General features: G+C 43.0%; 1 protein-coding gene and 1 long non-coding RNA gene across 3 annotated transcripts in view; one reads left to right on the forward strand and one right to left on the reverse strand.

The window, feature by feature from the left end:
* Positions 1–27,938, forward strand: part of LOC117283063 — a 132,396-nt gene that overhangs the window by 79,432 nt on the left and 25,026 nt on the right. The window contains exon 1 of one of the 2 annotated variants that reach the window (XR_004514067.1): positions 8,951–9,154. The exons of the other annotated variant lie outside the window; for it this stretch is intronic. This is a non-coding gene — a long non-coding RNA (uncharacterized LOC117283063). Of the gene's footprint in view, positions 1–8,950; positions 9,155–27,938 lie in introns of those variants that run through there. 2 annotated transcript variants of the gene reach the window in all.
* On the reverse strand, positions 10,733–27,913 carry LOC111874128 (protein TIS11). The gene is made up of 2 exons (XM_023869355.2): positions 27,586–27,913; positions 10,733–14,098 (listed from the first exon to the last, which is right to left on the reverse strand). Exons 1-2 carry the CDS (start codon positions 27,646–27,648, stop codon positions 12,995–12,997), a joined length of 1,167 nt encoding a protein of 388 aa, XP_023725123.1. The 5' UTR covers positions 27,649–27,913; the 3' UTR covers positions 10,733–12,994.

The raw sequence follows: 27,938 nt of genomic DNA on the forward strand, positions 1-27,938 counted from the left end.
GAGGCGATACGTTCCTCCGAAACGTCGGTTAACACCACATATACACGGTGCCAAATCCCAGAAGACTGCTTTCTTCACCCTTTCAGTACTTCGGACTATACAACGCCAAAGGAAGGATGGTCGTTGAATGATCAACTGAGAAACTCTTGAAAGTAAGTGACGCACTATCCAGGCATTTGCCTGGAGGCGCCGAGGAAAACCGCGAGAAACCTCATTCAGAATACCCGCAATTTCGGCTGAGGTTTGAAAAGATACACTCCCGACTAAAAGTCTAGAATGTAACCACTTACGCAGACCTCCTCGGTAGTCTCTTAATATTGACAACTATGCTGAATATTTGCGTGTGGGTTATGATAAGTCTTAGAGTGCGTCATCCTTCCCCCCACAATGCAGCTGTAATCACTGTCCCGCTACTTGCCATACTTTTCGTCACGACCTGTACTTACTTGTTTAGCCCTCTAAAGAATAAGTGGGAGCTAATTTGCTGCTGGCCCTCGCCAGCACAGTGATTCTTGGCTCCGAGTCCCACGGGACTCATGGCCATATTTTACTCTCTGACGGCTCTGGGAGCCTTCAGAGAGTATTCAGTTCAGGAAACATATCACGTCTCCGCTACAAAGTCCAACCGGTTAATGTTGTTTAGGGAAACAATAGTTGTTTGTTGTGAGAACCATATGGAACACATAAATACACTGTGTGGGCAGAGTTTTGGTATGTTAAAGAAGGTGGTACATATAGTGACAACTGAGCTTTATTTGGTTAAACTGTGATTCTGAAATGGGTTGCCTCTCGTGACATAATTGAAATGAAGGGGAACATAAAACACGTTTGACGAAATCAGTACATATTAAAGGACAGAGGCGACTGGACATTGTGAAAGTGTCCAATTTGGGACAACATAAATACACCGGACGTACAAAAATGAATATACGGAAGTTTATTTTTTGCTTCAGTCGCCAGAACAAAACGCCTTCACTTCCTGTTACTCGGAACGAACAGGCATGAGCTGAATTCTGCGCGAACTCTTCAAGGATTTTCCGCTATAGCAGACATATCAACGAAAGCTTGCATGGTGTATATCTGCAGAGATAGGTGCCCAGAGGGGGTGGGGGGCGGGATGTGGGGCAAACCAGGCACCTACTCCCCCTCGATTTTTTAACAAAAGTTGTAGTAAGATTTGAGGCTTTCACGGCGGTGACTATGAAGAAAGCAGTCTTCTGGGATTTGGCACCGTGTATATGTGGTGTTAACCGACGTTTCGGAGGAACGTATCGCCTCCATCTTCAGGGTAGAAGAAAAAATATAAGAGACCGTGAGAATTTTACCGGTTCTCACGGTCTCTTCGCTTGCAGATTTCTTATATTTTTTCTTCTACCCTGAAGATGGAGGCGATACGTTCCTCCGAAACGTCGGTTAACACCACATATACACGGTGCCAAATCCCAGAAGACTGCTTTCTTAAAAGTTGTAGTTGTAAAAAACTGAGAAATATACATAACATTAAGAGGTGCCATCTGTGTATTCATGCAGACACATAACTCTAGGTCAGTTCGTAAAAATGTCTTAGACGGCTTAAACGTAGGTTTGTTAGAAACATTCCTGGCTCCCCCCTCTGGAACGAATTCTGGAGGGAAACCTTAAGGCAATGCGGTATATTATTGTAAACTTATGGTCCATACTTGTAGCACCTAACGCATGTCATCCATGGAAATGTGTTACAAGCCTAAAAAACCTAAAACTTTTTAATGTTTACTTTATAAAGAGCAGGCAGCCAGGATAGCTCAGTCAGTACAGTGACTAGACCAGTCCGAATCCCGGCAGGGAATTTTTTCTTCTCCACGGCATTCAGACCAGCGGGGCCTATCAGCCTTTTATCTAATGGGTACTGGAGGGTACAGCGGCCGAATCATTTAGCTGATTACTTATCTAGTACTAAGGTTGAAAATATGTGTGGAGTTATTCCTCCATTCCTCCATAAGTCTTTATGGTGTAGCTTTCAACTATGCACGGGGGCAACTTTATTATCATGTGTGGGAGATGCCTGGCTTGCCCCCCATCCCCCTGCTGGGCCCTAAGTAGGGAGGATAAGTGGGTCATGTAGCACACATAGAGAAGACAGCAGACCTAGAGAAAATGGGAGGATAATTTTAAAACAGATCTCTTTAGCGTTGGAGAATGAATTCAACTGCCTCATAGTAGGAACCAGTGACGAGCCTCTTGTAAACGCGATGTCTTTTCTGGTTTCACAGATTTTAAGAGTATTTATTAAGTAGCTGAGCAACTGTCAGCTTATCAAGAAGGGTTCTGCTACTTGGGACTTGTCAGTTCTTGCATTGTTTTCGAGTTCTAAAAGATGAGACTGGACTCCGATGGAGTTATGCCACTCTTCTGTGTAAGCGGTCAGTAAATTCACTGTAAGAGCGAGACAGTTGTCAGATTTAGGGTTGTAGAAGGGGAGGGGTCCGGGGGAATGAGATGGCCTCCAAAACCTGTTCTGTCATACCCCCGCAAGGTGCACACGAGGGGAGGGGGGCATACACTATAACTTTGCATGCAGCACCGGTAGCCTACATTGTCTTGTTGTACTAAGAATGTACAGACCCATGCAAGAGTTTGTACTTTTCTGTCTTCATGCAACTGTCCTCCAGTCATGCTGTGAATGAAACACCTTTGATGCTGAGTCATTATGAAGTCTGGTGTAGCTGCAATGTTCTGCACTTGCATTCGGGAGGTAGTCGGTTCATATCTTGGCCAGGACACTGGTTAACCTGAGGCTTTTCATGGGTTTCTCAGTCCCTAAATTCCTGGGACAGTACGTTGATTGTCACGACCACTTCCTCACATCTCATTCTACCATTCGACGGTATGTGGTCTATGTACCGACGGCATCGTAAGTAATAAGTTCTGTGAAGAACTAATCATCTGTTTTCCTTAGATAGGACTTGGACCGTATAGAAAACGAAAACAATTTGGAGGGATAAACACACAGAGACAACAAGGTGATGTAAGCCTCAAAAATTAGGTGGGGGAGACAGATGACCCGATACAGACGGATACAGAGAGGAAGGTGATCTCGTAAGCTTCTTTTTATTTTTATTTTTTCAAAATAATGAAAATAGGCTTAAAACAAGTGGATACAAAAACATGGGACGTATGTGTGTGGGCCCCAGGGTGCTAACCGTCACCTCCCTGAAGATTCCACTCACGTTATTGTATTTAGGGATACGGTTTCTATAAATCGCTGAAATGCAATCAAAATCGTATGGACCACTTTCGAGAACATGGCTTATCTGAAGGGCCCCTTATTTTTGCAGCTAGAATGTTCACAGTCATTTGCCACAGCGACCTCTGACGGAGCAAGAAAGAAAAAAAAAAAGTAAAGCTATCCCTGTAACAGGCCGTGAAGGCCCATAGGGTTGTGAGACGTTGAGGGTCCCACGTTATGTAGACAATCGGTTCAAAGATGGCGGTAAGGTTGTCAGCCTTACACACCGGCCGCACTTTACTCCCCAGGAAAATTATTTAATTAATTCCTGATACTCATTTCTGTTAGAGGCTGAGTCAACCCCAGGGCCATAGTGTGGCTGGATGGATTAGGTCAATTGAAAAAAATCCAATGCCCTCATCGGGACTTGAACCTGCGACCTTCCGGCTTGTAGCATAGCCCCTCAACCAACTACGCTGCAGCGTGCCCCCCTTTGACGGAGAAACTAAATACCGAATATGAATCCAGTGAGGGGCACATCCATCCATACAGACGGTATTCAAGTCACTTTTTCGTAATTTCAGCGGGGGGGATCAAAACGCGTGAATCCGTCAGTGTGTCGACATATACTGTTCACTTACTCATACAACACAGATACAACTTCATGTTTATGTTTGTATTTTCGAAATATTTTTATACAAAATCATATATGTGATGTCATGCTGAACCACCCCTTCCCCCCCGATGCATTTGCACCACAATTTTCCTGCTAGTCGACAACAGCGGCGTTTACAAACAGCCGTCTTCTTATCTCACGTCCACTAGCATGTCGCCATTATCACCTGACGTCGCAATCCTGAATACGGGACCAGTCAAACCGCGCGTTGGCACTATGCTTACTCACAGGCCGCGCTATACACTTTCATTGTACATTTGGCGAGGAATTCTAATTATGAAGCTCCTCATTATGCTATTTTCCCTGGTATGTCACTACATCACTTTCCTACTGCCCCCGCCGGGAATCGAACCCTAGGCTGGACGGCCGGGGTTGTATTCCCGTCGGCTGCAAAATTTTTCCCTTCTCTGTAGCGTCGAGACCTGCTCTAGGACCCACCCAGCCTCCTGTACAGTGGGTACCGGGGGTAAAGCTGACCACTGCCCGCATTCATGTATAGGTGGCCAAACGCTATTACACAAATTAAAGTATCAATCCAGGATAGCTAAGTCGGTATGGGGACTAGGGTACGGGCTGGATAGCCGAGGAATCGGGGTTCTATTCCCAGCAAGGACAGGAGATTCTTTTCTCTTTTCCACAACGTCCGGACCGGCTCTGGGGCCCACTCTACCTCCTATCCAATGGGTATAGGGGACAGAGCGGCCGGGGCGTGAAAGTGACCACTCAGCTCCATCTAGTGCCAAGGTTAAGAATGGCGGAGCTATACCTCAACACCAATACACCTTCACGACATCCAACTTTACCTTTTACTGACAAACTAGTTACCATTCTTGAAGTGTACGTAGGCACAGAACTTTTCCCAGAGAAAGCGGTAACCGGAGGCGTGGGATGACTGTAATATTATTTACAGCAGTACAAGATACGAGAAAGTGTGTAGGGGGCTACTCGACAGGAGACAATAGCCCATTAAGGTGGGATAATCCGGGTGTCTCTCGTCTGCGAGATACTTGTCACACTCAAACGTTTCTTTAGGAACAGCTTGTCACGATTATTTATTTATACAGCGACTAATTTACTTTGACGATTAAAACGATCAAGAAGAACATGGCCTATGCCAACTTCTTAAGTTTTCACCTTCTAGGACTTCTGGCTTGAACTGATTCAGAACTCTTTAAAGACAGAATTTCTTCTGAATAATACTCGTATATACAGATTCAGTGCGTACCTCACAGGAAACGTATTACGTGTCCGCTACAGAGCCCAACCGGTTAATGCTGCTTACTGTGAGAATCGTACGGAATTGGACAGAATTTTGAAAGGAGCGGTCGTATCATAATCGAAGTACTATGGTAGCAATGGCCTGGAGGAACTGAGGAAAACCACGGAGATCACAATAGTCAGTGTCCTGACACAGTTTTCGAATCGAGAACCTCCCAAATACAAGTACAAAGCGTTTCTGCTAAACCAGTCCACATATGAATCTGATGTGGCGCTGGACAGCAAGGGCTTGACCAATCGCAAGGCGCCATCTTCCTTCACACGTCTACTTGCTATAAAAGTGCTGCAGACAATAATTTTGATCTTTGCAGAAGTTATGTCTGATGGCATGTGACACCTGTTGGCATTTTATCTTAACTATAGTCCCAAATAAATTTGGAGGGAACCCCCCCCCCTTAGTTTTATATTCTTCGGAAGAAGCGTGCAGTATTATCCTCTAAAACGTTGGTGTCCATCTACCAGGCTACACGGAATCACATCCTAGCAGATAGTAATCTGCGTGGCAGAAACTATACCCCCTCCCGACTCTTCATACGTCACCGGAATCAGAGAGCTAATTATGTGGAGCCAAGGTCCGCAACTGATAACAAGCGGTAGTTCCCAACGGAAAAGTATTTCTGGTATACAGAACACAGAAGTCTTTATCAGAAGGCTCACTAACTGTGCACACAGCACCCGACAAAATGCAGTTTTTACACCGATATACAAACACGCATGATAATCGTGCAACTAATTATCCTCCAACGGACAGAAGGTGAGACAATTACCAATGACTCGTCTGTCTGTAAACATTAACATGCTCCTTTTTTATCCTTCTGCTGATTTTACAACGGCGTTTCTGGCGCATCTTAGCGTACTGATGAATTAAACGGTGCTGTTTCCACACAGCCACACGACTTATTAATGAGACGCGCCACGAAATTTCGTAAGAAAAGGAACATTATATATGCGATCGGTACACTGGGGCTCAGGGTGTCCCTAAGTAAAGGTCGACATATTCAAACCCATCACTTGCTTCGCTTTGTCTTCACTGGAGGTTAACAGGATAGCGAAATCTTGCATCAATTTGAGAAGGGTGCCGGTAAGGTAAAGTTATCCTGTGCTTGAGTCCTCACAACTCCTTTCCGTGACGGCTTCTCAGCGATGACTGACTGCAAACGACCTTCACTCTCCTCCACAAACCTTCGGCACGGACACCATAGAGAGCACTTATCACTGTAGACGTGTTTACAGTTGTTGCTTAGCACTGGGCATGGCTCGACCCGCACTGAAAACCAGTCACGTGGCAGCTATCTCGCCAGTTTATTGGCGTGCTATTGCCTACCAACGAGCCGTAAACATTCGTCCTGCTGCTGTGTGCGCTTAAACGAGGTGTTTATCGCGCCGTTGCCTACCTATACACGTTACAATACTTAAACACTATTTACACAACATATGCCTGTTCATCTCTGGTGGTCAGATCTATGTCCATGATTTATGCTAACCGTCTTACAGTGCATACACTTTTTCACCTTACTCTTCTCTTTTGCACTACATGTTTCAGCACTAATGTGCCATCTTCAGGTGCGTTTTCTCTATGCACGTCTAACTACTGCCCTGATGTCTTCATATTAAAATGACTAAAATATATATTCGTCATATATAATAAGAGATTTTGAATATTAAAACTTTTCAGAATTCGTCATCCTTACGTCGTATCTCAACACGCAAATCACGCCAATCCTCCTCTGTCGGAGCACTCTTCCTGTTTTCATGGAAGTCGGCCCAGGCATTAATGCCAACTTGTGTTTCTCGTAATCTTCAATCGCCCCAGGCAAAAGCCAGGATAGTTGCCGGAAATTTCACAGCCGGTTCCTTTCAAATCCTTTCCAGCTCATCATTCACTAATCATCGTACCACTAAACACTATATAGTCCAAGCTATAGTCCATTCGCGGAAACGAGACAGTCAGCGTAAACTAAGCAAGCCCCGAGTTGCCACAACTGACAGCAAGGAGTGGACAAAGCGCGCAGTTACTTCAGTGTACTCACTGCATTCGGACGCACGTTAACCTGCATTCAATTGAAGAGTGAACTTTGGACACCCCTGCAACGAAACACGCATCACATGATCGCTGCATGATTTCATTCAAAGAGCGAAGGAGACACCCCGTGCATTTGTTTACGAGGGCTCTCTCGTCTCCGCGAATGGACTGTAGACAGCGTTGTTAAATAGAATACGAACTTTTTAACATTTTCAAATCTCAGCGTGTTCATCACATTCTTTACCTGCACTCACGGTTAACCCGAAGTGCCCAATCTGCATTTGAAGTTTATCCTGAACTAGGACTAAACCAAATTTAAACGATTCTTTTCGCCCACAACAGGACGAAGCTAAAGCACCCTACTCCGATATGCTTGCAAGACAGCCAAGCAAAAATGGCTTCATCGAACACGTACAGGTCCATGATCTTTGGAACTATACAGAGTCGTCAGCTTCACGCCCTAGCCCCTTTGCCAAGCGACCACAAAGCAGTATTTGGGTTGGCCTTACTCTTCGACCCTCCGAAAATGTACAGCAGATTCGTCCGAAACGTAGAACATTCACTAGACTACACGGCATTATTCCCAGAACACAGCCGTTCAGAGCCAGCTCTGAGAACCTCAAACCCATCATGGATCTTAAAACACGCGTAGATTGGATTTAGGTGCTTCAGTATGGGTAATAAATGTTTAATAATATCTGTGGGCGAACATTGTATTACTTGTAACTCAGTGTCAAATTATGCCGTGTAAGTTATTCTTCGCCAGAATCAAGGAGGATGAGTTGGGAAGGACATGTACAAGAATGCAGGAGGAATGCATATACGTGTAGCATATTGTGGGGAAGCCAGGAGAGACCACTATACATACCAAAACGTAGGTAGGTGTATAATATTAACATGGAAGTTAAAGAGAGAATGGGGTGGTATGGACTGGATTTATCTGGCTCAGGATAGGGATGTGTGGGGGGGGGGGCTCTTGTGAACACGGTAACAAACCTCTGGGTTCCACAAAATGTTGGAAAATTCTTGAGAAGCTGCAAAACTGGCGGTTTCTCAAGAAGGGCTCAGCTCCGTGTATATAAGTTATACACATAACGACAGTCAATACCGCCAATACGTAAATCCAGAAAGATAATGAAACAAATGCCTTGAATGTGGCGCCATTCTGCAAGGCCAATGTAATTAAAATAAACTGTTATGGTCTAAGTTATATTTGGTTTTCCATTCAAAGCTGTGCCGACAGCTAATATAAAAGTTAACACGTAACTTCAACTGCAAAGAGCTCAAGTTTGCGTCTTCCGTCAAGTCTATCAGAGAGAGACGAGTCTCCAAAATTTTATTGGTACTTTCAAGAAAACCGGCAACTGTTCAGATGTGTTGAATACACATGGGCGTTAACATATTCGCTTAGTGGGGGTGGGGTGTGAAGTCCAACTGGGTGCACTCGGCACGGCGGCCACTGATTGGCCTATTGTAGCCTGCCCCAGGTGATTAATGATAGATAATTTGGTGTAATGAAGATTGGCAGGGGAAACCGAAGTACTCTGAGAAAACCCGCCCCAGCGCCACCTGCGTTAACACACACACCTAGTAAACTTGCTATTTTGAACTGGAAAGTGAATATTTTCATGAAGTTGCTAAATAGCTTGCCGTATTTTTCTTTTGGTCACTACACTGTGCAATGTGTTTACCTCACGCTTAAAATCATCACTGTTGGTGCATCGTCCGAAGGCCATTACCTGGCAGAAAGGAAATTCAACTTTCAGCTGTTGCCAACACTGGCAAATGTGGCGTTCATGTATTTTTCTTTCCTGGCAGTTACGTTCCTATCACTTAATTCGGTCAAGATTTCTAAAGCAAATAAAAACTCATAAAGCTGCGAGAAAACGTGGGTTACTTGTGAACATTTTTTAATGAAATAAGTGAATGGGATGTCATCTCAAGGCAACCTGGCAGTTCTGGCTTTTTCTCCGTACGTATTGTATTAAGTTACACTGATACAAAACTTTTAACTCTCTTAACGAGTATTTACTGTAAGAAACAACTCTTAGGATGCTTGCAATCTTCTCACCTTCATATTTCAGTAAGATACTAAAAATTATAATAAATTGAAGGGCAGTGATTATGGTAATGAGGTTGCCTAAGAATATTTCTTAGCTTTCTTTTCATACTTATGTCAGTTTCCATTGTACAGTCAGTCACTGCTGGATACTGGAAGGCCTTCAAGAACAGTACACATAGCCAGAAGTTTGCCATTAACCTTGTTATGTTACTTCAATAGTTTATAGCTTAAGTTCAGTATACTGGTACACACACCTTGGAGGCCTGAAGAGTCACACTACAAAATATTCTGTAGCAGTCCTAGAGTAGCTGATAGTGTTATAAACCTTTTGTGAAATCTCTAGGCTCATTAGTGCTCACGTGATTCTGCTGCTGGACCTTCACCAGTGTTGTGATCCTTCTTAGGTCCAATATTTTATCAGCCCATGTGCGTTAACCATATGACACCCATAAAAACCAAAGTGCAGTAAATTTCTACATCCCATCCCATCTCATTTCTTGAAAATTGCACAGATATATTTTAACGGTGGAAGTTTAAAAACAAAATTTTGATGACACTAGAATGTTCTCAGGTAATCAGCAGTGTGTGAGGAGTGATCAGTATTCACTGATAAATACTCCTAATCAGTGCACTGATATTTGAGCATTCTGTTGTCACTTATTGCATCCATCCAAATTCTGGACACAGAACTGGTCTCCAAAATGGTTCTTGCTCAAATAAGATGCAGCCCATAAGCAAATAAGATTCTCTCAATAATCCTTGCAAAAGCATCAACTAGTTTTCATGACAGATATTGAGAATACAAGGCTCATCTCTTGGGAGCTTCAAAATAGACATGTCCCAGCTGTACTATATAAAGTTTTCCCCGTCTATCTATGCCATGAAGGCGTATGGGGGAATGGATGTATAGAACCACATTCTGACCTCGACACTAGTTGTAGGTGAGTGGTCTGCTTCACGCCCCGGCCGCTTTACCTCCGAGGAAAGAGCCACTGGATAGGTTCCCAACTGTATTACCTGATGCAATATATTCAGATATGAACAGAGCAGTGTAAACACTATGCGTGGAATTGGGAGGTTCAGTGCAGAAGTGGGAAGGTTACAGTCTTTTGGGATGTAATGCTATGCTGGTAGATTGACACCAATGATTCAGAGAACCAGGTGCCTACATCTTCGAAGTTCTCTTCTGCCATGAAGATGGAAGCATCATATTCCTATAAAACACTGGTTAACCATCTACTAGGTACACAGCATCACATCCCAGAAGACTAATCTTTATTCACTGCCACTGAGGAACTCGAGAGAGCCAACAAGTGCGCATGTCCTGAAGCAAGTTTGGGGGCGGAGAATAAACCCATGCAGTCGATCTTAGTTGTTTGAGTAGCGCTTTACCTACAGCACATTTTAAGAACATAGACTGAGGGTCTCCTCATGCATAAAAATGGATATAGGAGTTTGACATGGAATATAAAACAACAGAAGACAAAATTATTTTTTTCTGAAAACGCTAGAAAATTATATATTCATCCTTTTCAAATTTTTGTCCATGGTAAAGAGTACACAAGTTTTCCAATGCAGAGGGGTACAAACATGTAGTGTGAATACAGTATACAGCAAACATAACAAAAGTTAGTCAAACTTCACATACATCTCTCGATATAAAAGCAGTTACACAAGACATATACTAAATGCAAATATGGATATAGGTGGAGATACTTGGAGTACCCAACTGATTTGCAACTCTTGATAAGCTTTACTTAATGATGTCAATACAGGATTTTGGTCCACGTCAACTTTTGAAAAAGATGGTTACATTTGTTTTTATATTTTAAATAAACAACATAATTTAAAAACACTGTGTGCATCTTGGAGAACGCAACACTATTTGCACACAAAAATGTATATAAAACTGATTTAATGGGTTTTATTTACTATAATAATAAACTGATAAATACACATTTTCTTGATATAAATAATAAGTTATATAAATACAAATATAACATTGAAAGTAGTGCACACAAAATGAAAAAAAAAAAAAATGAAATCAGTCGACTATTATACAGATTGAGCTCTAACCAGGCAAAATGAAAACCTTGTGGTCTGATTTAACTTACTTTTTAAAATTAAATAAATTAATATATATCTAATTAAGTTAATATGGATTCTGCACCTGTTTTATTTCAAAGTCTTTTCAGATAAAAATTATTCAATGGAAAATATTATAATAATAAACTGGTTAGAGAATCACTGCAGGTAAATTGCAGATAAATTATTAGAATATAAAACAAACAGAATAATAATTACAAATAATAATGGCAAAAAAAATCTTTGAAAGCAACGTATTTTTTATATAGAGTGCAAGTTCTTAAATCATAATTACACCCTAATTCTCTTTTATATGAATGAAGTTAATTTTTGCATTCAGGACTTCACCTAATATTCTATTCTGAACAGGCAGTTTCATTCTCATAACTGTCAGTCAGAAAAACAGTATATAAAAACAAGCATGTCACCTCAACATGAAACAGACTGAAGTTCGGTTAAGCATTGACAGTTTCTATAATTCACTTTTCCAACTAGAAACAGTTTCATTTTTATAATTTTCGCCCAGAGTAAAGGCGGTATGAATTATTATGAACATATCTGGATATGTCTCTGTGTGGGAAGTAGATGCAGTCTCAATTCTACAGCAGTTCATTTTAAGCTATTTTCCAATGCCTGATGACTGTAACCATCCTTCCCAATGTATAAATTCACCAGCCTACAATGTTATTTCCTTTGAAGTGTCATTCTCGCAGTTTTTTTCAACTGATGAGCAGCATCTACCTAGTTCTGGAAAGCCAATCCATCCTAATCATCAGAGAACCTGAAGAAGACTGCGTGTTGAGATTAATAAGACTTAAACTACTTTTGTCAATGCCAGGTGTCCCTGTCCCCATAGTTTCACCCTACATTCAATTGTCTTGTCATCTGATAAAATAATTTTGTTACTTCATCTTTTCAATTTCCAGAGCAATGTTATCTGAAATTAAAACAAACAAAAAAAACTCTTCGTTTCAAAGTAACACTACAATCGGTATTAAAAACCTAACAGCACAGACCACATGTATCACATCCTGAATTCTTTAGTATAAATGGCTTTTTAACTGGCATGTAACTATTAAAATGATGGAAGAACTAAAAAGAAAACTTGTTTGCACACGCAAATTTTCATAATCACAATCAGTCGGCGTTTATACTCTCGCATAAAAATAATATACATATATATTATTGCCAAGTTGAAGATCATTCAAACTGTGGGAACAAAAACTTCAATCACATCATTGCTTTTATTATTATATAATTTATATCTTTAAATAAAAATACGACTCCACCAATGAAAGCCTAGCTAATCCTTGTTTGCTGCCATCTGAATAAGGCACCACATACCACCATCTCTGTATTCTCACAGACTTGGCATCTCTGTCCATCCATCCACACAGCCTTAAATAGTAATGTTTTGTAACTTTCTATAGTCTGGAATGGCATAATAAATATTTCGACCAGTCTATATGTTCCTGCTAGAGAACTAAAAAAGCAATATAAAATTACTAATAATACCTAAAGGGAAAATTATGTTATATACATAAGAGGTTAACAATTTTCACTGTGTCCGGATAGTTGATTGCAATTCGCTTAATAGTTCCATGGGAACTGCCGGAACTGTTGGGAGCGCCAGCCATGGAATACAAGACAGGCTATCTTACAGTTTCAAGCCAGAAGTTCGGCAAACCCTCCAAAATCCATCATGGTGCTGCTGAGCCTGTTGAAGACAGGCAATCGTGCCTCAGGCGTACCTGGAGGAGGAGATCCACGTGGGCTTAGGGACCCTGCTGGGGATGTGCTGACTGGGGGGGATGCAGGAGGGGAGCTTTGCTGCTTAGTACCGCCAAGATGAACCAATGGAGTGAAATCTTGTCCGAAGGAGAAGGCTGTGTTAGCAGAAGTGGATGTCGGAGGTGGAGATGCCGCAGACATGACAGTAACGGTAGAGAAAACGTCTTGTTCAGATGAAAAGAATGACCCAACTGAGGTTGTAGGGGACTGACTGAGGCTTGAGGTAGGAGATGGAGAATCTGCAGTCGAGCCTGTGACCATAAAGGGGCTTCCAGCCAGATTCAAGGGCTTAGGCCTGTTTGGGATGCCAGCAGATGTAGTAGTAGTAACAGTGGTACTTGGGGCTGCCACTGCTTGGCTCCCAGCCACCTTTGTGCGGGCTTCATCTGCATTATGGATGAAATGGCATCGGGGTCCATATGGACAAAATCCAATAGTGTGGAAGGTGCGACATAATTCTGTTTTGTACTTGGGATGACGAACTAGGTTTCTCAATTCGTGTGCGCCATGAGCGAACTGACATTTGTCACCATACTTGCACGAACCACTCTCTTCGAACGGTCGACACAGCTCAGTTTTGTAGCGGCTTGTGTTGATGTTGGCAGCCTTGGCATTGGCCGCAGTAAGAAGTGCTGAGGGCGCAGGTTCGCTCTGGCTACGGTCAAGCTTCCTGTGGATCACTGGCTGCACTTGTTGCTGTTCTCGAATGTTGCCCAGAATAAGGGTGCTTACCGAGTTCACCAGAGATGACACATTGATGCGTTCAGACGTCAATGGGTTTGAGTTACGCCTGCTAATTGTCTGATGCTGGAAAGGAGTGTCTGTTGGGGAGGAAGTTCCCACAACAGGGGACCCCACTGCTCTGTGATTTGTTTCTACATCCCATCTCAACATTCTCTGTTGTTGCTGTAGGTTGTTGATGTTCTGGTTGTTGGTTGTGTTTGTGTGCGCGTTGTTATTGTTGTTATTGTTGTGGTTCTGCAAACAAAATAACAAATTTGTTATCACATGTGAACAATTTTCATGCTTGTGAACACGTGTGCAATTGTCAGGCCCCAAAGAACAATCCATTCTCATACACCAAACCGATTCTGAATTTTTCAACACTAAGTACACATATATACTTCAAGACATTGGGCGGTATAAGAACACGTCTTTTTAACTGAATAACCCCTAACGACGCACAGGATTTTTAAAAACTACTTTCATCTTCGTGGTCCCATATTTCAAGAACTCTCTCTCTCGTAACTTGTAAATTTATCAACCGTAATAAAGTTATTTTGTGCACGAAAACAAATTTGATAAATACATCACGCACTAAACGCTGCATGAAAACTATTATTCTCGGATGTATCGCCGTATAGTCTGGTGTGTCCAGGCAGCAGTTTCCTTCTAAGTGAGAAGCTTCTACCAGACTACGTGGCGGCATACCACACAAAACAACTGTAATCTCTCATAACTGAACACCAGTCGGTAGAAACATAGTTCAACTGATTACCAAAGTCTCATTTTGGAATAATTTTAATTACATGATTTGCACTAAATTCAAAATAAATCAAACAAAATTCTTAAAAAAATCAAATTATGCTAGGCACCCCCCTCTACATCGTTAACCCAAGTCAAAATTAAAAGGAAACATACCAAAACATTAATACTAAGAGATTCTTTAACACTGTATGATCTACGTTCCAATGATAAACCCCCAAACTCCGATACGTGCAAAAAAATTCTTCAATGGCTTTAAAGCGAGTTTATAAGTGTAACCTGGCTGCCCCCCCCCCAAGACACTACCTATAATCATACAAATGCAGTACGCTATTTCCGAAATACCGTTACATAAAAATACGAACACCGAGGAACACATGTAGGATTTTGGTAGGAAAGCCATACGGGAAGAGACCCACTAAGACCTAATTGGCCCATTGTACCAGCAGTCAGTGGAATGAAAATCGGCAGGCGAAAACCTAAGTACCGGAGATAAGCGGCCCAGTGCCGCTTCATCCACCACAAATCCCACATTACCTGACTCGAACTCGGGGCGCCGCGGTTGGAAGCCAGCGACTAACCGCTTGAGCTATCTAAGACTTTAGACTTTCCAGGCGGTGACTACGAAGAAAGCAGTCTTTTGGATGTGGCGCGGTGTAGTGTTAACCGACGTTTCGGAGGAACGCATCGCCTCCATCTTCAGGGCAGAAGTAAATTCGCAAGCGAAGAACCAGTGTGAGCAGGTGCACGCTTTCTTCAAGTCACTACCGTCTGTTAATTTATGATTCCGCCAGTAGGTAGACTACCCTGCGCCAAATTGGGAAAGGATTAAGAAAGGAAATGGTTAGTATCTGCCTGGCCCAGAGGAAAACCACGAGAAATGTCAAACAGTCTGTATTCCGGGCCGCGATTCGACCAAAGCACCGAACCAATACGACTCTACAGCGTTACCGCTATGCGAATCCGCTTGATGTATATATCTAGTTTTTTTTGTCTGCCCTCACAAATGTCTTGGGATAATTAGGACTCAGAGCTTATTTCCAGTTACCACCAACCCATCTGTATCGTCCCACAGTTCGCCTTCCACCGCCGTATGGCTGAGTGTCCTGAAGTAACCCACGAAATGAAAATCATATACGAATACAAAATGACAAACATCAGTGCGTCGTAACAGAGGCACCCTCTTCTACAGAAACTACCATTAGGCCTCGTTCCTGCAATACTGGTTCCTTATCTGCGCGCTAGACCTTCAAAAAGTTGTTTATGCCAGAATTCCCTAGCCAGTCGAAATTCTGGCTTGCCCACTTCTTAAGGTCGACTAGTAAAATTGTTCACAAAGACCAACTGAGCCTTATGTACCTTACTCGAGGCCATCAAGTTTTCAGAACTGCAGGGCATGAAGATTCTCACTGCACACAATATTACGGGCAGCTGAACGTTTCGGAGTACATATCGCTTCCATGTTCAGGGTCGTACAGTATGCCACGCAACACACCAGCAGAGACATGCGGCAAGCTTCTTTGCTTGGTGTACTGTTTGACTCTTGAGATGCGCTATGCTGGCAAACACGATCCAAAAGACCTTATATTAATTATTGGCTTCAAGAGGTGCCCCGTTCAAATCCGTGCTGTTGCGATGACAGACTACTTCCATTCACAATACTGCCGTTCGTTATGTTATTAAAAGATGTTACTAACACGATCCGTAATATATACAAAATGGAGTAGACAGTTAAAAAAAAAGTCCGCAGCATTTAGTCCGCAAGCGAACTATACGGACTAAGAGACCGCCGCTTGTCAGCGAAGTAAGTGCCAACTTTACGGATACTCTGTCGCGTGGTCAGTGCAACGGTCCCCAGGGCCGTTAATTTCGGTTTCATAGACCGGAGGCGCTATTTGCTTGAAATAGCTCAATTATCCTCAGGAGGCAGAGAGGATCCCGTTCCAGGCCCACTACTTTTCAGAAAATCTGAGAACCGGGAATCGAACCCGGGACCTCTGGATCTGTAGCCACGAACTTTGACCACAGAGGACCAATGGTCCTCCATTTAAAAGCATCTACCACAAACGACGAAGTTACCCCTTTTGCATAGGTCTGGGAAAATATTCTGGCAATTACCTGGGGGGGGGGAAGCGGTTGGGGCTTCAAGCTAACTCACCCATTTACTGCGTAAGTCAAGAGAGAATGGTCACTCCCGCATGTTTCATGGTGCAGTGTCTTAGGCAAAACTTTCCGAAACCTGAAGACTGCAGTTGTGTGCAGTCTAGCTGCAAGTGTCAGTAAAAATGCCATCGGGCACCAAGTATTAATTAATAGCTTCTGCTTTTAATTTTTATTAACCGGCTGTGTTATGCTGATGCCTTAACTACGTAAATGTTAATATACCTAATAATTCATTTCAGAAGCCTCAAATTGGTCTATATTAAAGTCTCTACCTCACATAAAAACCTGTCTCCTCAAAGGGGAACTAGTTAACACTGTTCACAGAATTGAGAAACACACGTGTTTCTCAGAAGCACTACCATTCCGCCATGCTGTAATGTTGAGAATGTAAGATAGCCCCAGGTACCCACCGAATATGGGGCTGGGTATTCCATAAAACTGGTCTGTATGCTGTTGAGGAAGAATGTTATCTCTTATCCTTGCCGGGAATCAAACAAAGATTTATTGGTCGGCCAGCTTATAAGCTTAGTCTAAATACAGACTGAACCATCCCGTCTTAAAACTGACACTGACTCATATCCTTAACGGCACTGGATCAAATCATGACCACGCGGTAAATGCTTTGGGTTGATATAAGTCGGTCAAATGAGCAAACCGCACGGAAAAAAAAAAACCGTCCACGCCCCAATTATGCACAGTTCAGTTTTCACTGTTTATGCTCATACAAAACTGCCTTTATATTCTTAATTGAAAATTTATACAATTCAGTGTCTCAATGCATTTCCACTTCATATGACGAAAACAGATTTCGGTCAGTGGTCATTGTTAGTGAACCAAAAACCTTAAGAAACGTAATTACCGATTTTAGGCTTTCACGGTGGTTAATTATTGATGTCACTTCTTATGTTGTTAGTGTCGCTATGGGCGATACTGCCAACGTTTCGGAGACATGTTCTGTATCCATGTTCGGGGTCTATTCTGCTTAGTTAAAGAAGAGATATGGTGAGAACTGGTTCGTCTGGGGTAGTGGACCAGGACAACTGTGAGAATTCTCTTCTTCAGGGTCCTGGGATGCATTAAAAAATCCCATCGATAACTCATACTCTCAAGCCATCACCCTCATACGTGTATATTATATCTCACCAACCCGAACACTTCGAATACAGAACGTACCTCCGAAACGTCCGCAACACTACAGGCATGCACTCGTTTTATTAAAAAAACACAATACCAAAAAATCCTTACGTTTTCTGGGTTCCTAACCCTTCCGTAAGCAAGCAAGTTCAACCAAAATACATTGTTTGCGTGGCTATAATGCAGTCTTCAGTGATAAAACACGACGTAAACAACACTATATTCGATTTGAGGCTTTCACGGCGGTGACTATGAAGAAAGCAGTCTTCTGGGATTTGGCACCGTGTATGTGTGGTGCTAACCTACGTTTCGGAGGAACGTATCGCCTCCATCTTCAGGGTAGAAGGAAATATATAAGAAATCCGCAGGCGAGGAGACCGTGAGAACCTGCTTTTACCGGTTCTCACGGTCTCTTCGCTTGCGGACTTCTTTATTTTTCCTTCTACCCTGAAGATGGAGGCGATCCGTTCCTCCGAAACGTCGGTTAACACCACATATACACGGTGCCAAATCCAAGAAGACTGCTTTCTTCAACACTATATTCGTATTATGATCTTTTCGATCTCCCACTGCGGATGTCAAAATGGCGCAAAAGCTCAACAGTGTGTATATCGATGCTGTTTCTTAAAGACCGTAACATTTTCGTCTCTGAAACACGCGTAACGCGCAGCCGTAAGGAATTGCGGCATTTTTATGAATTACCCAACAAACTTATCGCTTCATATTAGTAACAGGGCTACATCAGCCGCCCTACACCGCTGCATTCGTGAAATACGCACGGCGATAAGATTGTTACGAATATTTAAACGAATTTAAACTTTGCTTATAACTTATACAATGGCGTCATATTTTTTCTTAAAAATTGACATTAAAATGGCAACCTTAAGTTTATCGCCGTTGCTTTATTGGACACAAATAACGGCGCAATTTCTTATTTTCACTTAAATCACGTCTCGCTTATTTTCAAACAACTTGATTTTAATTCGCATAAAACATCGGGACATTCAGCAACACAAGTATACGCCGGACAAATGAACTGTAAAGTGTGTAACAGAGACATAATTACAAATCTGTGTATGAAAGACCGTTTATCAGTACGAACCAACAATGGGGCCCGTTAGAATTTTCACTGAAGACAACAAAAGCAGCATATTTTACTAAAAGACGATAAAAATTCACTGAAAGCAAATTCGCAGTTAAACGAACATAATAAACGCTTCTATTTCATATTTGGTCGGTAAAATAATGAAACGCCTTCACACAACGAAGCTTGAAAGTAAACAGCATTCACGATTTGAATTATTATAAACAGTTATGCGAGCATATACTTAACACATTCTTTATTGTTGGCAGGAGAGAAATTCTGACCTATAGTAGTTCCCAAACGGATTTCAACAGCGTCGAGGATTTCATGGTACAGAAAATTGCCATCCAGAATCTTTATAATTACTATGGTAAAAAGGTGAAGTTTTCCTTGAGCTTCACTAATTAAGCACTACACCATGAAGGCGTATGGGGGAGTGGGTAGATTCACATTTTCTTGACCTCGGTACTAGATGGATGTGAGTGGTCACTTTCAAGCCCCGGCTGATTTACCCTCGGGGGTAAGAGACCCCGGTACCCGTTGGATGGACCCCAGAGCCAGTCTGGACGACGTGGAGAAAATTCTTGACCCTACCGGGAATCGAGCTCCGATCTCTTGGTCGTCCAGCCCGTAGCTAGTCTCTCTATACAGACTACGCTAACCCGGCTCTCTATTACTGCCCTACTTCTTTACTAAGAGAACTCTGGGGCAGCAGCGTAGGCAGCTGTCTTCCATGTGCAACTGCTTAAACACTGAACTTTCAATGTCTCCTGTGTGGCTCCCACAACAAACCGCGACTATTCTACCGAACAGCTTTTTCTTTGAGGAAATTATCACATATCTAAAAGTCCGGAGAAACCGGGTTGTAATTTAACAACTCGACTGATTTCACACTTCTAAGCAGTACGTGACACATGAACAAAGGTCTGACACCTGTTTGGGCGGGTCAGCGCCACAGTACAGTACTGAATTCTAAAGCTACTCAAAATGTGAAGGGTTTCTACCTACTGCGATATAACGCCATGCAGTCCACATTCCGGAAGAACATGGCGCTTCCATCTCCAGGGTGGAATGTCAAGACAGCAGCACGAAACATGCATCTTACTTTTCGACCCTCAAGATAGAGGAAACATGTTCTTTGGCAACGTCGGCTGATATTTTGTGAGCTACATGGCGTTATATACCAGGAAGTCTTCATACCCATCGCTGTGAAAACGTCACAAATCCTTCCGGGGTGCCTACCACCCGGTATGCATACTATAAAAAGTTTTAAATCAAAGAACGATACACTGAGTTTCTGGACATTACCCATCATCCAGTATTAAAACAGGCACGCGGTAGTGTAGTTGGTTAAGGCACTATGTACAAGCCGGATGATCGTAGGTTCGAGTCCTGGTGAGGTGGATCTTTTCAACTGGACTAATCCTTCTAGCCGCACTATGGCCCTTGGGTCCACTCAGCCTGGGGGGGGGCATAAAGCTTACAACCTCACCGCCATCTGTGAGCAGACTGTCTAGAAAATGTGGCAGCCTCGACGTCTCACAGCCCTATGGACCTTCAAGGCCTGTTACAAGGATAGATTTACCTTTACCTGTATTAAAACACAGCAACGTTTCGGAGACTGGACTGTCTCAGTCTTCAGTTGGGCCCAATCGATAGGAGACAATTGACCAGCTCTATCAACTGCGCCCAAATGTGTACGTTCCAGCTGAAGTCTGAGACAGAAACCAGTCGTTTGTGTCGTAAATAAAAACAGGACAGTTAATGTCAAGAAACACAATAACTGTATTAATATACCATCGTCACAGTCTTTTACACATGATAGGTTTTATTGGGGGGGGGGGCGGAGGGGGGGCTTGAGAACAAAAAGAGAAACATTTTAGTTACAGTTCCCAAGCTTAGCCGCCTAGGTCTCATGATTAGTAATGGCTGCTTCAGACCAGGGCCACTTACTTATCTGAACGGTTCGTACCTCACAGGAAACACGCCGTAAATCACATGAAACACTTCAATAGACACTCTGGGGTCAAAATGCATAACAGTTTTAATGTTAAAGCAGGTGGTACATATAGTTGCCAATGTGCTTTAAGGGCGTTGAGAAAGGACGCGTGACCTTGAAACTATTACCGTGTAGCCAGCCAACTGCCTCAGGCCTACACATTGCTTGCCGGTCTATATAAAGCACAGTGCAAACGGCGGTTCAGTTCATACAGTCTCAACCTTACGTACCACATGGAGACGCCATCTCATTGCGCACATATACCGCGGTTGAAACCAATCTATGTAGGAAAAATATGGGTCTTGAGGCTTAACGTTCTGGTCTTGTTAATGCCGTGTCGTTCGAACGGCACGTTTCGCTTCTAGTGTTTTTAACGCGCAGTTCAGAGTTAACAAGGTCTTCCATCATCCGGGTTGAAGAATAAACAAAGCAAACTGCTTCTTGGGCTCTTTTATTTTAGACCATGAGGCTGGTGTTAATTTTGTTAAGTGTATAACTATGGATCTCCCGATAAGCATTTTGTTGGACTAAGAACTGACTGTTGGAACCTTAAGTACTTAGAGAAAACCTGCTCCAGTGTATACCAACATGGCCGTTCCTGGGACAGAACACGGGCCACCTCTGTGGGAAGCCGCACCGAGTATCTGCGATTTACACTGGTTGTAGTTACACGAACGAGAAAAATACACAAATACGGTACCTTCTTAAACAAGCACTTCGACATGTATGGACACTGAATTATTATATAGTACACCATAATATGGTTTGTTACATTTTGAAGGTACATACCGTTCTTGCTAAAACTTACAGACTGAAACGAATGTTACAAAACACATTCTGCTCAAGCACCGTTTGTTGCACAGGTTTTTTAACACACAGAAACCTTGGTATCGAATTAACGGCCGAGGGGGGGGGGGTTACTGTAATCAAGGGCTTTACGGATCCGATGGTAAATGCATCGCGGTCGGCTTCGCGTACCCGGCTTGATCCTGTGAGAAAACTAGCCAAATCGTAGTGTGGTGCTCCTCGGTGGGAACGCTGTGAATCACAACTCCCACAGGCAATCCTGCTGTTTCGAGCCTCCCAATAAATGATAAACAGGGCTCATCTGGTACAGCTTCTGTCATGCGCGAGTGCCCAGTACAAATCCTCACAGGTTTTACGTGGTTTTATTCGGTTTCTTAAGAATTACGGCACCCTTAACATATGGGCTTCCTCTCATTTCATATATACCACGTGCTTTAACATACTAAAACTGCATTGTGTTCGGTATGATTGTCACAACAAAAAGATTATTTCCCGAAACAGCATTAACCGGTTCGGCTTTGTACCGCAGATATAATGTTTTCTTGTGAGGTGTGGACTAACAATCTCTATAAACAATCTTTAATTCTTGTGGGCTACAAATGTACCCGGAAGGTCCTTCGACCAGCCATTTCAACAAGTTTCTTTGTTCTATTCAACCTTCAAGCAATAGCTGCTATGGTTCCTTCCTGTGAGTGATTCATATGCAGCGCCCCTCACAGAAATTCATCAAAACACACCTCCTATTGCACAGGCCCAATTACCCCTCTGAATCACGCAATTCCCTATTAAAATCTTATTTGCTGCTGTTCACATAACTTACCACCTAACCCAGGAGAGAATCACCGAGTGGCCCTTGGTAACTTCATGTTCGAAACTTCGAAACTAGCGTTATCAGGTCGTCAATGCTCCACCGCCCATACATCATCAGCAGGGTCCTAAGAGATTCTTTCCTACACAGCCAGCAAAAAGGGAACAGCAGAAACTGGGTTAATATGCTTACTAATGCCTGGTATGGTCCGAAGGCCTTAAAGTAAAGCCTGCCGCTTCCCGGAACTGGTTAAAACAGTGAGGCCATGTAACTCTACTTGCATCATACCACAGCTTTGCGCCAACATCCATTATCTTATCTGCTACAACATATCCACTCGAACAGTCCCGACGAAAAAAATTCCACTCGGTGCTAACACAAGCACTCATACCGACTCTGGCTTACAAAGCTAAGGCTTCCCACTTGTATTCGGGGGNATTTTACGCCTGAGTAACGGCGTCGTGAAGGGCCACAGGCTTGGCAGTCGGCTCACAGATGGCTAATTCCTAGTACATTCCTAACCCCAGCATTAAGTCAATTAAAAAATCTAATGCCCTCATGGGGAACCTAACTCGTAACCTTCGGGCTTGTAGCAATACCTTAAGCAACTACTTAAAATAATGTAATTTATAAATAGCAGCAACCAGAAATTCGAGTGAAAAATGTTATATGTCAAGGCCGAGTATTCCAAAATTTACCTCTTTACATCTTTCAACGGTTACACAGCTTACCAAACATCAAGAAACTATGCCACTTTGCCCCACACAGTTTCAAGTCTTGTATGATTCTCAGTGTGAAATTTCCCTAAAGCGTATTACACGGCCATCATACTAAGACGCGGTGTTTACTGTGAGATACGTATGTAAACGTTTGGCCAGAAAATCTATGCTTTTGACTACGTGTACATCGACAGGCCTACGTATTTTCATGCGTACGTCTATTTACGAGCCGACAAATTAGTCCTAATTAATCGAAAACGGACGTAATGGCCAGTTATTACAATGTAAAGACCGTGACTGACTAATCCAAGCCTTCTTGCATACTATGTTCATATTATGAACAGTGTTAAATCACATATGACGTCACTTGAACACACAGGACACGCAGGAAAACAAGCGTTGCCATATACTGTAAATTCTTGTGCGCGCTACGTTGCCATGTCTCAAACGTCACATGCTGACGCTACAGCGTTTATTGCATCGTATAATAATTGACTGTAAATCTATATTTAGGCACACACTCCTAAGGAAATGAATTTCCGGTATGCTTGTTTCCTTGCGAACAGGAAATTCCTTTCAGTAACGTGAATATCCACTACCATACAACAGGGTGGCACAATAATGCCCTTGATTCTGTGCTGCAAAGACAAGTGGGCAGCTGTAAATATGAAACAGCGACTAAAAGGTGGTAATTCACGAACTACACTTACGATCATGCCTTTACAAAGATAATTACGAACAGAGATATTAAAACCAGATACTTATGAAATAAGTCCTTAAAAATCTCAAACGCTACTTCGTCATTAGAAGAAATTATATAACATTAACAAACCTAACCTTACCAATGCTTGATAGGCTTTTACACAGTTTACAAACAAAAAGTACACAGGCACTCAGTCAAGGCGGTTACACTTCTAATACGTGCAATCGGGCGCTGCACGGTTGGAATGACAACCAGGTCCATCCCGTTTTCGTGGTTTTCCTCAGTCCCTCCAGGCAAATGCCGGGATGTCTCAAATTAGGAAACGACACCTTGCTCAGTCGATTAACCAGTCAACCAATTATACGATGCTGCACTGCGCGAGTAAAGTTATGAAACACAACGAACAAAAGGGACTACATATTCAGAAACTTGGTTACTGTATCGTTAGTTAACCAAGGGGAGGCCACAGTTTTGCATGCAAATTACATTTCCAACGCCCTGTTGGCCTGTAACCTACTCACTGTTCACTTTAAAATATACGAAACTATTAAACTTGCCTAGTGCGAGTGTGTGAAACTTGGTATCTCATTTAACAAAACAGAGACCGCAGGAGTTGGATACTGGGTAAGGTGGACGAAGACCGCCTCCGTGGTCCAGTAGTCAGCGTTCCTGACTAGAGCCAAGAGGTCCGGGTTCGATTCCAGGCGCTACCAGATTTTTGGCCGCGCCATACCTCAAGCAGTTAGTCGCTGGCTTCCCATCGCGGCGGCCCGGGTTTCATCCCGGGTCTGGTCAAGTGGCATTTGTGGCGGACAGAGTGGCGCTGGCGCAGGTTTTCTCCGAGTACTTCGGTTCCCCTGCCAATCTTCATTCCACCAATTGCTCCACAGTCACCCTCACGTATCACCTGGGGCTGGTACAATAGACCAGAAGTGGCCGCAGTACAAGGGACTTAGTCCCACCCCACTAGCAAAAAAAAAAAAAAAAAAGTGGACGAATAATTGTCGAAAATTACATACCATAATTTGTACGCCTGCGGACTGCGATTCCTATGTATCGGTACGGGCGTCAGTCGGGGGGGGGGTCGTAATCACGTTAAAAATTAACACAACCATCGAGCTATTTACGTTAGATACAGAAACGGCTGCGTTTGTTAAGTTGCAATCATGTGTACTCCAATTTGCATTGCGTAAATAATCGTTAAGTCCGATATGTTTCACGTAATTTTTACATTGTAAATAACAAGTCACTTAAAAATGGATCTAACCTAACCAAACGTAATACTACCCACTTAGAATAGAAATGATTTTTGTATCGTGTCTGGTATAATGAACAAGTCATGCAGCGTGTTGCAGCATTCCCGCAGCGGTTTGGGCGTCCATACATTCATTAAAACTGGTAGCAACAGATTGTATCCCTGTATTTACTCTAACGGCAATTATGTTCCTAATATTTTGGGGGCGATTTTTACTGACTACCCCACTGCAACCACAGAATTCTAGCCAACTCTCTGCCCGTGGAGTTAACATTCGTATTAAGACCTGGTTTAACCCTCACAACTACAAATGACTTGCAGCTACATCCCCAGCTCCTCCTGCATGCCGTAACAAGTGCTTACGTAAATGAGCACTTTCGTCCTTGAAGATTTCGGTTCGGTTCCAGCCCATGACGAGAATCGATAAATATGCAACCCAATTATTAGTGGCCTCCTTCAATCCTTCTGGGGAAATGCCCCAACGGTAGGCCACAACCGCTCCCTTCCAAATGCTTTCGAATTCGCCAATTCCGCCATTCAGTGAGACGTACAGCAGTTTGTTTTAATTGCCGAAAAATTCTTTAGGCCAATTGCCTGTACGTTAATAACCGGTACAGCGACTGGCTATGGGCTAGACAACTGAGGGTTCTGAATTCAATTCCCGGTGGGGGCAAAAATTTTCATTACTCCATGTCGTTCAGACCGGCTCTGGGGCCCACCCTCCGTATCTATTGGTACCCTAGCCTCTTCTTCGGGCGTAAAGCTGGCCACTCACCTTGAACTAGTGCGAGTGTCACGAAGACGTGAGTCTATACATCCACTCCCCCATACGTCTTCACGTGGTGGTGCTTAATTACTCAAGCCCAGGGCAAACTTTACATTTTACCTATACAGTCGCCAAAATACTCCCGTGTATACTGGTTGAAAATCGAGGTACATTACGGGAGCCAACCCGTTCCCCCCAAAACTTTCGCACTATCCACATGCACGACAATACCAAGGATTCGGGCTTCCGTTTTATAACGCAGTGTTGTTTGGTACATGTGCACCAACGCTGCAGAAAATTGGGAAACAAATTTATATTCTACGTGACGCCGTGGAGTTTGACAGACGTATAAACAAGGGTTGAGGCAGAATCTACCGCCTCAAATCAGGATTAAAAAACGGGGACATCAAATTTCTTCAAAATCATTAACCAAGCAGACATTTTCAGCCAGTGTGTAGCTGAATTTGCACGTCCGAACATTTCGGAGAATCTGGAGCCTCACAGCACATTCAGGCAAACACGGCCCTTCCGAGACTATCCACAATCGCATTGTAAAAGACACGAGGCCGTCCTGAATTACGAGTAACAGGCAGTAAGCCCAGACCGTGTGAAATCTGAATTCTACATCACTCAATTCCACCAGCCCACTCCTCTCTGAAACACACTTAACAGCCATAAGGTATGTAATCCTTCGGGCATGCTACACTTCAACGTTTGTTCGTCTGATACTGCAGACTGGATGTAAGCATGCGCCCATAGCTGACCTGCGAAGTTGTGACAGTGGTAGGATGGTAATGAATTTATGTCGGGGCAAAAGTCATTCGATATGACTTTTCTTTCATCTCTCCATGCTCCATTTCCTGAAATAACTCTCTCTTTTCTAGCCGGCTAATAGACGCCCTCTTCTGCTTTTCTCTCGTGGCACACAATCCTACTTTACCGGCACGTAAAGGCAACTCTTCACCTGCCGTGAAAGCGTCACTACTCTCTAGAACAAAAACATCGTACCACACTACTGGGCCGGTTGGGCCCACACTGAGAAACGGGATTCTCAATTACCAAAAACCTAAACAACCCAACACTATTGAGCACGATACAATAAACTGTCTCCATAAATGCAGTTCACATTTCTTTCATTCAAACAGAGCCCTTTGATGCATACCTGTCAGAAACACAAAATCGGCCTGTTTCTTTCGAAAACTTCTAAGGGTATTCGTATTAAATCAGGGTGCACACTATGCTAGTGACTATTTCTCCCCCTTTCATCCCTGATATGTGAATGTCTTGGCACCACCACCTACCGAATCCTTAGCTACACCTCATTTACTAATCACTCCCAAACAAAGCTTAAACAGCCCTTCCCCTCCCCCCCCCCAATAAAAACACTAACCTTTACCCATACAATAATACTATGTCTAAGAAACACTCATGCATAGGCGAATTAGTCTTTCAACTGAAGACAGGGTTTCCTGAAATAAAAGACTTCAAACATTCACTAGTAACAGTCCGCAAACAACCATACACGTTGGAAAATATATTTACCTGATTATATACTATGTCTCCAAACTCGTACAGGGTTGATGTAGACATTACTGCCGCGGACATGATGGAATTAAATAAAAAATGCAGAAAATTGGGAAACAAATTTATATGAAAACCTTATTACCAAAATTATCTTCTTTGCACTTATGAAACTTTGTAACTTCGAAGATCAACGTTAAAAATACAATAAAACAAAACACTTCACCACTAAACAGTCTTCCCGTTTTTAAACCCGAAGTGCAACGCAGTGTCGCTACTGCGCAACTCTCTCTGTACCCATTCGTCCACCAGCTCCTAAGCCTTACTGCGCGGTTGCTGCGCACTCCTCTCCGTGAAAACGTCCTCGGACCGGA

Source organism: Cryptotermes secundus, unplaced genomic scaffold (genome assembly GCF_002891405.2).
Source record: "Cryptotermes secundus unplaced genomic scaffold, Csec_1.0 scaffold26, whole genome shotgun sequence".
Classification (NCBI taxonomy): domain Eukaryota; kingdom Metazoa; phylum Arthropoda; class Insecta; order Blattodea; family Kalotermitidae; genus Cryptotermes; species Cryptotermes secundus.